Source organism: Salvelinus namaycush, chromosome 28 (genome assembly GCF_016432855.1).
Source record: "Salvelinus namaycush isolate Seneca chromosome 28, SaNama_1.0, whole genome shotgun sequence".
Lineage (NCBI taxonomy): Eukaryota > Metazoa > Chordata > Actinopteri > Salmoniformes > Salmonidae > Salvelinus > Salvelinus namaycush.
The window spans coordinates 26,388,834-26,400,143 of NC_052334.1; the positions used below are offsets into that span (position 1 = coordinate 26,388,834).

An 11,310-nucleotide genomic window follows, 5' to 3' on the forward strand; every position below is an offset into this window, starting at 1 on the left:
TCCCTCCCATTGGATAGAGGGAGAACTATAGGAGAATAACGTGGGAATGGTGTGGAGATCACAGTCAGGACTGAAGCCAAGATAGGCAACAGAGAAAGAGACATCCCGGCACTTGGAGCTGACCAGAGGAGACATTAAAAGGTTCCGGGAAACAGTAGGTCTGGATGGAGCATTCCTGAATGGAACCACATTCGACACTGGTCCTTAAACAGCTAAGCGACATAGTTCTCAGTGTCTATAAAATATGTTGTTAAGAGGCTCCTGTTGCTGTGACACTTATTTTCAATGGCCTGTATGTTTTACAAACAGTAATAAACTGACGGGTGTTGCATGAGTCACACCCAAAAACAAGCTGGACATTATGACCTCAGCATCACACGCTCGGAGAGGAGAGACACAAGCCTCTCTCATTGAGGTAAATGACTACTTTCCAGATACTTGTCATCAAGCCATCAACTGACCTGGCTGGGAGCAGTCCAAGAGAGATGTACGGGATGACAAAATGATTACTCTTCATTAGTGCGTGTCCACTTGTTTAAGTTACTACATACACAATGTATAATGAAGCCAGCTAAAGCGGGTTCTGGCCATATTTGTATACAGGGAACCATAAGACTGGAAAGGAATGTCAAGTATTCGCTAAAAAGTCCTTCAAAGTATGCACCAATCAGCATGGGACATACAGTATGTGGCTTCATCTTTCCCTCTTTTGTCTTTCATTCTCTCATCTCCAGCGACTCTGCGTGTGACCCGGGACCAAGCTGCCCAAAAACAACTACACAATGAGAGAATGCAGGGATAGTTCTGATTCTCCCCACTTCAAAGGACGGAGGAGAGGAAAACATCTGTGAGTCAAACGAGATGCTGGTGTGGGAGAGAGAAAGACAGAGAGAAAGACAGAGATAGAGAGAGAGAGAGAGAGAAAGAGAGAGAGAGAGAGAGAGAGAGAGAGAGAGAGAGAGAGAGAGAGAGAGAGAGAGAGAGAGAGAGAGAGAGAGATTCTGGCACAGAGAGAAGAGAAAAATAGATGTCCGTCCATGATGAATGGACCTGAGATGAGATGATGTCTGCTTGTGATTAGAGCTCCGGCAGACAGACACTTCACAGGGAATGGGCTATGACAGCACCCTGTGACAGGCTATTGACATCTACCGCAGCCAGGCCTCTTCCTGATAGGATTAACAGGGAAGAGCAGGGCGGGGACCGTCCCTCCCAACCACCAAATAACCCTCGTGGGGAGCTTCAGTAGGGCCTGGAGGCCCTTGGGTGGGGGTCATCAGGGGCCCGGAGCGCTCCTCTATTTAAAACATAATGAAGAAACGCTGCCAACAACTTTACTGAGAGTCTGCTGCCTCCACACACAGAGAGAGGGGAAGAACCACCCAACGGGCACACGGCTGCTTTTCAAAACCGCAGCAGCAGCAGCACAGGCAGCTCTGGTCAGGAACCATGGCTGTCCATTTCTCTTCTGTTAGCTATAGTAGAGGCAGAGCTGGCCTCTCTCTCTGCCTGACGGCAGGCTGGGTGGCACTCCTGCCAGTCTCTGTTAGTCATGCTAAATGTGTTTTCATTTGGTGCCTTGTTTTGTTTTTAGAAGCGAAAACAACTACATTTTACAATGAGACGACAAGTGATGCCAAAAGTCGAGGCACGATCCTTCTAATCTAGGATACAAAACTCAGTAATCATCCTGAATTATCACCCCACTGTTAAAGGGATTGACTGTTAATTCCAGACATAGATTGTGTTCATGATTGACGTAAAATACATTGTTTAGCCAAATGAACACATCATAATATAACAGAAGGAATAGCCCGGGAGGATCTAGGTTCACTGGTTCAGTGTGTTCAGGATGTGAGGGTAAAGGGGACTCACCTGGTTTGGTTGGACACTCTGTGCACTTGTTCAGGCCCCATGAGGCACCCACACTTCCACAGCAGTCATCCTGTTTGGTCAGGCCCGGAAGAGGCTTCCCACACTGAAATGACAACACACGCACACATCTCAACACACTCACACAACACAGGACACATCACCGACACCTTCCCTTTTTCCACTCTGACAGCATGTTGTTTAAACCTTCCCTTTTTCCACTCTGACAGCATGTTGTTTAAACCTTCCCTTTTTCCACTCTGACAGCATGTTGTTTAAACCTTCCCTTTTTCCACTCTGACAGCATGTTGTTTAAACCTTCCCTTTTTCCACTCTGACAGCATGTTGTTTAAACCTTCCCTTTTTCCACTCTGACAGCATGTTGTTTAAACCTTCCCTTTTTCCACTCTGACAGCATGTTGTTTAAACCTTCCCTTTTTCCACTCTGACAGCATGTTGTTTAAACCTTCCCTTTTTCCACTCTGACAACATGTTGTTTAAACCTTCCCTTTTTCCACTCTGACAGCATGTTGTTTAAACCTTCCCTTTTTCCACTCTGACAGCATGTTGTTTAAACCTTCCCTTTTTCCACTCTGACAGCATGTTGTTTAAACCTTCCCTTTTTCCACTCTGACAACATGTTGTTTAAACCTTCCCTTTTTCCACTCTGACAGCATGTTGTTTAAACCTTCCCTTTTTCCACTCTGACAGCATGTTGTTTAAACCTTCCCTTTTTCCACTCTGACAGCATGTTGTTTAAACCTTCCCTTTTTCCACTCTGACAGCATGTTGTTTAAACCTTCCCTTTTTCCACTCTGACAGCATGTTGTTTAAACCTTCCCTTTTTCCACTCTGACAGCATGTTGTTTAAACCTTCCCTTTTTCCACTCTGACAGCATGTTGTTTAACCTGACTTTATATACTGTATGTGTGTGTGTGTGTTTGTGTGTGTGCGTGTGTTTAATCAGACTATATGTGTGTATGTGTGTGTGTTTAATTGGACTGTGTGTGTGTGTGTGTGTGTGTGTGTGTGTGTGTGTGTGTGTGTGTGTGTGTGTGTGTGTGTGTGTGTGTTTGTGTGTGTGTGTGTGTGTGTGTGTGTGTGTGTGTGTGTGTGTGTGTGTGTGTGTGTGTGTGTGTGTGTGTGTGTGTGTGTGTGTGTGTGTGTGTGTGTGTGTGTTTATGTGTGGGTGTTCAGCAGTTTGTGAGTCTTCTCTTCTGAGTGAGGACAGAGCGAGCTGAACTGAACACACATCTGAGATTGGTTAGGCCGCAGCAGAGGACATAAACAGGCTGAACCAGGAATAGCTCTGCTGCTGCTGCTCTTGGCTTGGCTCGTTAAGGAACTTGGCTAATTGTGGAGAGATTATTATCAAACATCACTGAATTCTGCCTGGCAAATGGTGCCTCATGGAGCTTTGGGAAAAGAGTTAAGGACACATTGTTATGGAACACCTAATTGGTAAAGTCAGTCAAGACCAAACAGAGATCTTCTTTTTTGGGGGGGGGCCAATGAGCGGCATGAATCTGACTGTAGGTTATTTTCAAAATGGCATGGACAATGAGAGATCCCTTCCAGCACGAACATACACTTTCTCTGCTCTGCGTGTCAAGCAGCTAATAACACATAGTCTAACACTGGGCTGGAAGCAGCTCTACAGAGGACACTACTGTTAGAGTTGGAAACAGGAGGCAGGGGGAATAACAGCATCTCTCACAGCCAAGCCAACAGATGCTGCCTGTACAGAACCTACGATGAGGAGCTCTCGTTACCAGTGGAGGTAGAAATCTGAGGAACGGCTCATTGTAACGGCTGGAATGGAACGGTATCGCAAACACATGGTTTCCATGTGTTTGATACCTTTCCACATATTCCATTACAGCCGTTCCAATGAGCCTGTCTTCAGATTTCTACCTCCATGGGTTCCTCCAACCACCACCACTGCTCTTTACGCTCTGTGTGTGAGAGATGAGATAGAGAGTGTGTGTGTGAGAGAGATGAGTGTGGTGTGTGTGTGTGTGTGTGTGTGTGTGTGTGTGTGTGTGTGTGTGTGTGTGTGTGTGTGTGTGTGTGTGTGTGTGTGTGTGTGTGTGTGTGTGTGTGTGTGTGTGTGTGTGTGTGTGTGTGTGTGTGTGTGAAGGAGATCGCTCTGTGTTTGAGACATGGGTTGGATTTCAGCCTCTCACCTGAGTCCTCCCTCTCAAGCCTAACTCATAACATGTCTGTGGGTGTTGGGAGGGGAACACGAGATGATCAATGTGTTGAGAGCTTATAAATCCTGGCTGCAGTATAATTCAGAGCCACAGACAGACTTCCTGTCCCAGACACCCACTATCAGACAGACAGAGGAGGGAAGATATGAATGCTGCCCTGCCGGACGGACGGTAAGACACACGGAAGCCAAACCTGGTCTCCACCCCAAAAGACTGCTAAGATCATCATCAACTATAATGTACTGTGTTCAGAGTATGCCACTCAAAACATCATACTCAGCGGACCGTACTATACCTGTCCATCAACGGTCTCTTGGAAGCACCTCCCCACGTATCCGTTCTGCCGGTTGTGTGGTCTGGTGTGCCCATGCCCATTGCCGATGCCATTGCCAGGTTGGGAGCGCTGCTGTACAGAGTGAGCCCCCTCAGCCGCGGGGGGTCTCTGGCCAGGCTTGACCCGGGCTACCTGGTGGATCTGCACCTCAGCCTCGTGGGGGTGCTGGATGTGGACATTCACCATGGACGGGTGTAGAGAGGCTGGACAGGACACAGAGCGCACAGCACAGTCTGTCAGGCAACACTCTACTACCACATTCAGCAGAAACACATTGAGCCCAATCTGTCTGGACATGGGAAAGAGCCTGATGAATAGTCCTGGACCTGACCTTGCAGTGATGCTTCTCAAAGGGTGTTCCCAAAAGGCCCAAGCCAGGTCTTAACATATAGAGATACAGTACAAACGAAAAGACACTTAAAACACACAAAAGTTTAATTCCATTATTATATGTTTATGACCCGAGACAGGTTGGAGGAATTGCAGAACTGTTGTAATATTGAGTGCATTCTCCTTTGTCCATGTGACAGCAGAGCACATCCATATTCAGGATGTGCCAAAGAATTTTCCAGGAATTCTGACATACTCTCCTCTTTCATAAATCACAGCTCCACAAACAGGCCCTGTGTTTGATATACTACAGAGAGTGAGAGAGAGCACATGACTTTACCATGGCCTTGTAGTGACTCTCTCGACACAGTCAGACAGACAGGCAGATGCCTGCCCTGTGATGTAACAACACACACATGTGGTCTGTCATTAGATTAGCATTATAAAGTCAGTAAGGGCTGGAAGAAAATGGAGAACGGAATTCAAAGGAGCTAAGTGAGAACCTAAAGAGAGAGCTTCTGCTTCTACTTACAGCAGGCCAAAGAGAAGCCAGGACAAAAGGGGAATGTTGCTTTAATGCTGCTTATTTTAGCGGCTCTTCATGGCACTGGTTAGGGCATGCTCTGTTTCTAATTCACTATAGGGTCTTCTGTTGATAAGAGGGAGCACTGTGTGAACAATATGGGGAACTCCAAAAAACACCCCATTACATATTCTACTGAGAACCCATTCTGACTTTCACTGCTGGTTCACGAAGGTAGAATTCAGCAGAGTTACTAACTGGGCCGTTGCAAGTCAACAAATAAACCTGAGTTAGTTCAAACAAAACCAGAACAGTTGAGAGGGCATGATGAATCAGATGAATAAAAGACAGCAGTAAAATCAGCAGAACTGGAGGAAACAGTGTGTCTACAGGAGGCCTAGCTGGGGGAGGTCCTGGAGACCTGGCCAGAGACTGTGTTCCTGTGTCTCATCCAGCCAGCCAGACGGCTAGGTGATCACCTTGTTGATTGGACAGCGGCAGGGTGTACATGGAGTGGGAGGACGAGTTGCGTCCGGCCAGGCTGCCGTCCTTCCTGCTGGGGGTGGGTCGGGCAGGAGGGGGGGCTGGGAGGTGGCAGAACTTCCCCGTGGAGTTTGTTGGGCACCAGCACTGGTCCCTGCCAATGCAGCGCCCGCCGTTCAGACAGGGGATCTGACAGAAGACTGCAGGGGAGAGAGGAAGGGGGGGAGGTTTGTTAGTGTAAGGAACCGCCAGATTGAATTAAGTTGATTTATGCGTCCTCATATGCTGGGGCCCATACACATAATGAGAAGCAGGAGAGAAAATTCCAATAGGTAGTGTAGACTGAGACTTCATATGGACAACTACTTTCCTGTTGCTCACATAACCGTCACCACATTCACTAGCAGAAACCTCATTTGACATGGGTTTATGAAGCTCCAACTTCACCCTGAGGTAAAACACACTTCAAATATAACCTCTCCCTATCAAAGAGAAGATTCACCCATTTTTAATGTTATATTGTTTTTGTACATCTCTGAGCGATGTTCTATCGATTCCTGGGGTAATTTCATGTTTTCAGGAGTATCTGAGCTATTCGGTGTTCAAGCAGTTGGTATGAATTTTGCATATTGACATATCACTAATAAGGAGGGTTGGGGGGTCACGACTTTAAACTGATTCATACATGATTCTAAATTGATTCAGACAATATTTAAGATACTATTAGCATGGATGATCAAGCTGTTTCATTCTCTAATGTAGGACACTATCACAGAAACAAATGTGTAAAAAGTATTTATTTAATCTTTTGAATCTGGCCTTATTGCCATTATCTCAATAAAAGTTATAGCACAAAGATAAGTCAAATCAGGTAATGTCAAATTTCAGTTTGAAGGAAGTATATGCTTTTTGAAGGAAGTATGCTTTAATCAATTCATTTCCCCAGTCATTCAGATTCACTACCCTCCCTTCTAACGAGTCCTGCACAGTTTGTGTACGTCGTAGATGGACGTGTTCCTGAAAGTATTGGCATTCAGGAATGTGGTTAAATTCGCTAAATAGCTTCAACTGTTCAAAAGCTATAGCCAAATTCGTATTAATATTACCACTCCATTTGTTCCAGCAGCTAATAGTGGATATCGAAGGTTACTTACGTAACCACAGTTCTATAAACTAATTAAGCAGTGCATTCAGCTGACTGAGGAAATCAACTTGCACAACATTCATTCAGATTATTGCAGCGAGCCACCAATTAAGTTGCAGAGAGACACATGCGTCTTGTGAGACGTGAAATAACTATGGCTGACAAATGATTTAAAAAATACCCCATAATGACAAAGGGAAAACATGTTTTTAGAAATGTTTGCACATTTATTGAAAATTAAATACAGAAATATCTCATTTACATAAGTATTCACACCCTTGAGTAAATAGTTTGTTGAAGCACATTTGGCAGCGATTATAGTTGTGAGTCTTTCTGGGTAAGTCTCTAAGAGCTTTCCACAACTGGATTGTGCAACATTTGCCAATTTGCTAATTGCTAGACAAACAGTTTCAGGTCTTGACATAGATTTTCAAGTAGATTTCAGTCAAAACTGTAACTCGGCCACTCAGGAACATTCCATGTCTTCATGATAAGCAACTCCAGTGTAGATTTGGGCTTGTGTTTTAGGTTATTGTCCTGCTGAAAGGTGAACTCATCTCCCAGTGTCTTGTCTGAACCAGGTTTTCCTCAATGATTTTGCTTGTCCTTAGCACCATTCCATTTCTTTTTTATCCTGAAAAACTCCCCAGTTCTGAATGATTACAAACATACCTATGCAGCCACCACTATGCTTAAAAATATGGAGTGTGGTACTTATTTAGGCTTGCCATAACAAAGGGGTTCATTACTTACTCACTCAAGACATTTCAGCTTTTAATTTCGTAAATTTTCAAAAAACATAATTCCACTTTGACATTATGGGGTATTGTGTGTAGATCAGTGATTAAAAAAAAAATCTATTTCAAATTCAGGCCACAACAAAATGCGGAAAAAGTCAAGGGGTGTGAATACTTTCTGAAGGCATCGTATATATATATATTTTTTTATTTTATTTTATTGCAATGACTGCGGAGCATCACTGCTAAATGCATGTAGGGGAAACACTGGAATACAAGAGAAAACAAATCTCACATACCAAAATAACAGCTTGGATAGAATTTCAAAGGAGCGCGGCAATTGGTTCTAAAGCATTTAAGACTATTGAATCCCTACCTGACATTGTCTTTGCATATAGTTTGATTTACGCCCTGCAATCTTCCAGCAGTCATGACGGGTTCCTCTAGAAGGAAAAGCAGCTGGTGTTTGACAGGTTGCTTTCACAGCCTTTCATTCTGCTTATCTCTTGGCAGAGGTGCCAGTGTCCTACATACCTGCTCTATATCAGGATCTACAGAGACGCTCAAACCTTAACCTCAACTCACTCAAACTTCAAAGCCTGGAAAATGAAAAATCGATAACAGCCTGGCACAATAAAAGGGAATCTTCTAAAGGCAAAAAAGAAAAAAATATCGATGCCTTTTTTTATAATGCATATTTGGACGCTGTTATCCTGATCCCTGTGATGAGGCAGGTTTCTAAAACAGCAGATGAAAGAGAGTTGTATCTGTGGCATTTAAGGCTTCGGACCCAATCATGTTGTGGCGCTATAACCCTTGTCACAGACAGACAGACAGACAGACAGACAGACAGACAGACAGACAGACAGACAGACAGACAGACAGACAGACAGACAGACAGACAGACAGACAGACAGACAGACAGACAGACAGACAGACAGACAGACAGACAGACAGACAGACAGACAGACAGACAGACAGACAGACTGACTGACTGACTGACTGACTGACTGACTGACTGACTGACTCTGGGTGTGAGCAAATCAGGGAGGGCTGCGGCATGATAGTCTGGCTGGAAAGAAAGTGGTGGAGAGAGAGAGAGAGAGAGAGAGAGAGAGAGAGAGAGAGAGAGAGAGAGAGAGAGAGAGAAGGAAAGAGAGTGGTGGAGAAAGAGGGGGACATGGAGCCAGTGTTCAGGTCCACAGGAAGCCCCCCTGTGATTACACATGCTGGCTAAATTATCAGCTACAAAGGGCCATTAATTCTTAACAATCTGGGGAGAAGCCCTGCACAGGACTGGACAGCCTCAGCCTCGGCCTCAGAGTGTTGTCTTAGCCTCGGTCTCAGTCTCAGACTCAGCCTCGCCTCAGAGTGTTGTCTCAGCCTCGGCCTCAGAGTGTTGTCTCAGCCTCGGCCTGTCTCAGACGCAGCCTCGCCTCAGAGTGTTGTCTCAGCCTCGGCCTCAGACTTGCCTCAGAGTATTGTCTCAGCTTCGGCCTCAGACTCAGCCTTGCCTCAGAGTGTTGTCTCAGCCTCGGCCTCATACTCAGCCTCGCCTCAGAGTGTTGTCTCAGCCTCGGCCTCAGAGTGTTGTCTCAGCCTCAGCCTCAGAGTGTTGTCTCAGCCTCGGCCTCAGAGTGTTGTCTCAGCCTCGGCCTCAGAGTGTTGTCTCAGCCTCAGCCTCAGAGTGTTGTCTCAGCCTCGCCTCAGAGTGTTGTCTCAGCCTCAGCCTCAGAGTGTTGTCTCAGCCTCGGCCTCAGAGTGTTGTCTCAGCCTCGGCCTCATCTTCAGACTCAGCCTCGCCTCAGAATGTTGTCTCAGCCTCGGCCTCTGTCTCAGACTCGCCTCAGAGTATTGTCTCAGCCTCGGCCTCATACTCAGCCTCGCCCTCAGAGTGTTGTCTCAGCCTCGGCCTCAGACTTGCCTCAGAGTGTTGTCTCAGCCTCGGCCTCAGACTCGCCTCAGAGTGTTGTCTCAGCCTCGGCCTCAGACTCGCCTCAGAGTGTTGTCTCAGCCTCATACTCAGCCTCGCCTCAGAGTATTGTCTCAGCCTCGGCCTCAGTCTCAGCCTCAGAGTGTTGTCTCAGCCTCGGCCTCAGAGTGTTGTCTCAGCCTCGGCCTCATCTTCAGACTCAGCCTCACCTCAGAGTGTTGTCTCAGCCTCGGCCTCTGTCTCAGACTCGCCTCAGAGTGTTGTCTCAGCCTCGGCCTCATACTCAGACTCGCCTCAGAGTGTTGTCTCAGCCTCAGCCTCATACTCAGCCTCGCCTCAGAGTGTTGTCTCAGCCTCGCCTCAGAGTGTTGTCTCAGCCTCGGTCTCATCTTCAGACTCATCCTCGCCTCAGAGTGTTGCCTCAGCCTCGGCCTCATACTCGCCTCAGAGTGTTGTCTCAGCCTCGGCCTCAGTCTCAGACTCAGCCTCGCCTCAGAGTGTTGTCTCAGCCTCGGTCTCATCTTCAGACTCATCCTCGCCTCAGAGTGTTGTCTCAGCCTCGGCCTCATACTCGCCTCAGAGTGTTGTCTCAGCCTCGGCCTCAGACTCAGCCTCGCCTCAGAGTGTTGTCTCAGTCTTGGCCTCAGTCTCTGTCTCAGACTCGCCTCAGAGTGTTGTCTCAGCCTCGGCCTGTCTCAGACTCAGCCTCAGAGTGTTGTCTTAGCCTCGGTCTCAGACAGCCTCGTCTCAGAGTGTTGTCTCAGTCTCGGCCTCAGTCTCACACTCAGACTCGCCTCAGAGTGTTGTCTCAGCCACGGCCTCATACTCAGCCTCGCCTCAGAGTGTTGTCTCAGCCTCGGCCTCAGAGTGTTGTCTCAGCCTCGGCCTCAACCTCGCCTCAGAGTGTTGTCTCAGCCTCGGCCTCATCTTCAGACTCATCCTCGCCTCAGAGTGTTGTCTCAGCCTCGGCCTCTGTCTCAGACTCGCCTCAGAGTGTTGTCTCAGCCTCGGCCTCATCTTCAGACTCATCCTCGCCTCAGAGTGTTGTCTCAGCCTCGGTCTCATACTCAGCCTCGCCTCAGAGTGTTGTCTCAGCCTCGTCTCAGAGTGTTGTCTCAGCCTCGGCCTCAGTCTCAGACTCAGTCTCAGACTCTGTCTCACCTCAGAGTGTTGTCTCAGCCTCGGCCTCAGGCTCAGCCTCGCCCTAACCCACCTCAGCATGGGGCAGGAATTATTCCTAGACATCAACCTGACCTTTTTTCTCATCCACCCTCTACCTACTTTCACACATCTATTCAGACACCAGACAGACAGGAAGATACCATTCATGCCCGTGCCACACACTCACACATCCCCAGCACCACCACCATATGTCTTTAACATGCATTATTGAAGGGTTTCTCTAAGTTACTTGTCCCAGTAATGTTAGGGTTTAGAATAACTGTTCAATGTTGTGAATCCAGGGAGCCCAAAAGTGGAATGACGCAATCCACCCAGTTTTTACTGCCCCACGTTGGGAACATAACAACAACATGACATAACTGTTTGCTGTCTACTTGACATTCCTTGAGGAGGAGCATGCACTTCCGCAACAACAAAATGCCAGCTTGAATGTTGAGTAATTTCCTTTAACGGAGTCTTTTTACAGATGTTTTAATGATCAGAGATTTCTTTCAAATAAAATGGAGCATAAAAACAAACTGCTACCCAGAAGTGCCAGAAATGCATTGTTGTGCAACG

At 46.9% G+C, this 11,310-nt stretch overlaps 1 protein-coding gene across 1 annotated transcript in view; it reads right to left on the bottom strand.

Moving 5' to 3' along the window:
* LOC120023298 (latent-transforming growth factor beta-binding protein 2-like) overlaps nucleotides 1-8,020 on the bottom strand; it is a 76,511-nt gene extending 68,491 nt beyond the window's left edge. Inside the window, exons 1-4 of the mRNA XM_038967328.1 lie at nucleotides 8,014-8,020; nucleotides 5,753-5,956; nucleotides 4,382-4,623; nucleotides 1,876-1,978 (exon numbers count right to left, since the gene is read on the bottom strand). Coding sequence (XP_038823256.1) covers nucleotides 1,876-1,978; nucleotides 4,382-4,623; nucleotides 5,753-5,956; nucleotides 8,014-8,020 — 556 coding nt within the window. The remainder of the gene's footprint in view (nucleotides 1-1,875; nucleotides 1,979-4,381; nucleotides 4,624-5,752; nucleotides 5,957-8,013) is intronic.
* Nucleotides 8,021-11,310: the final 3,290 nt, after the last annotated feature.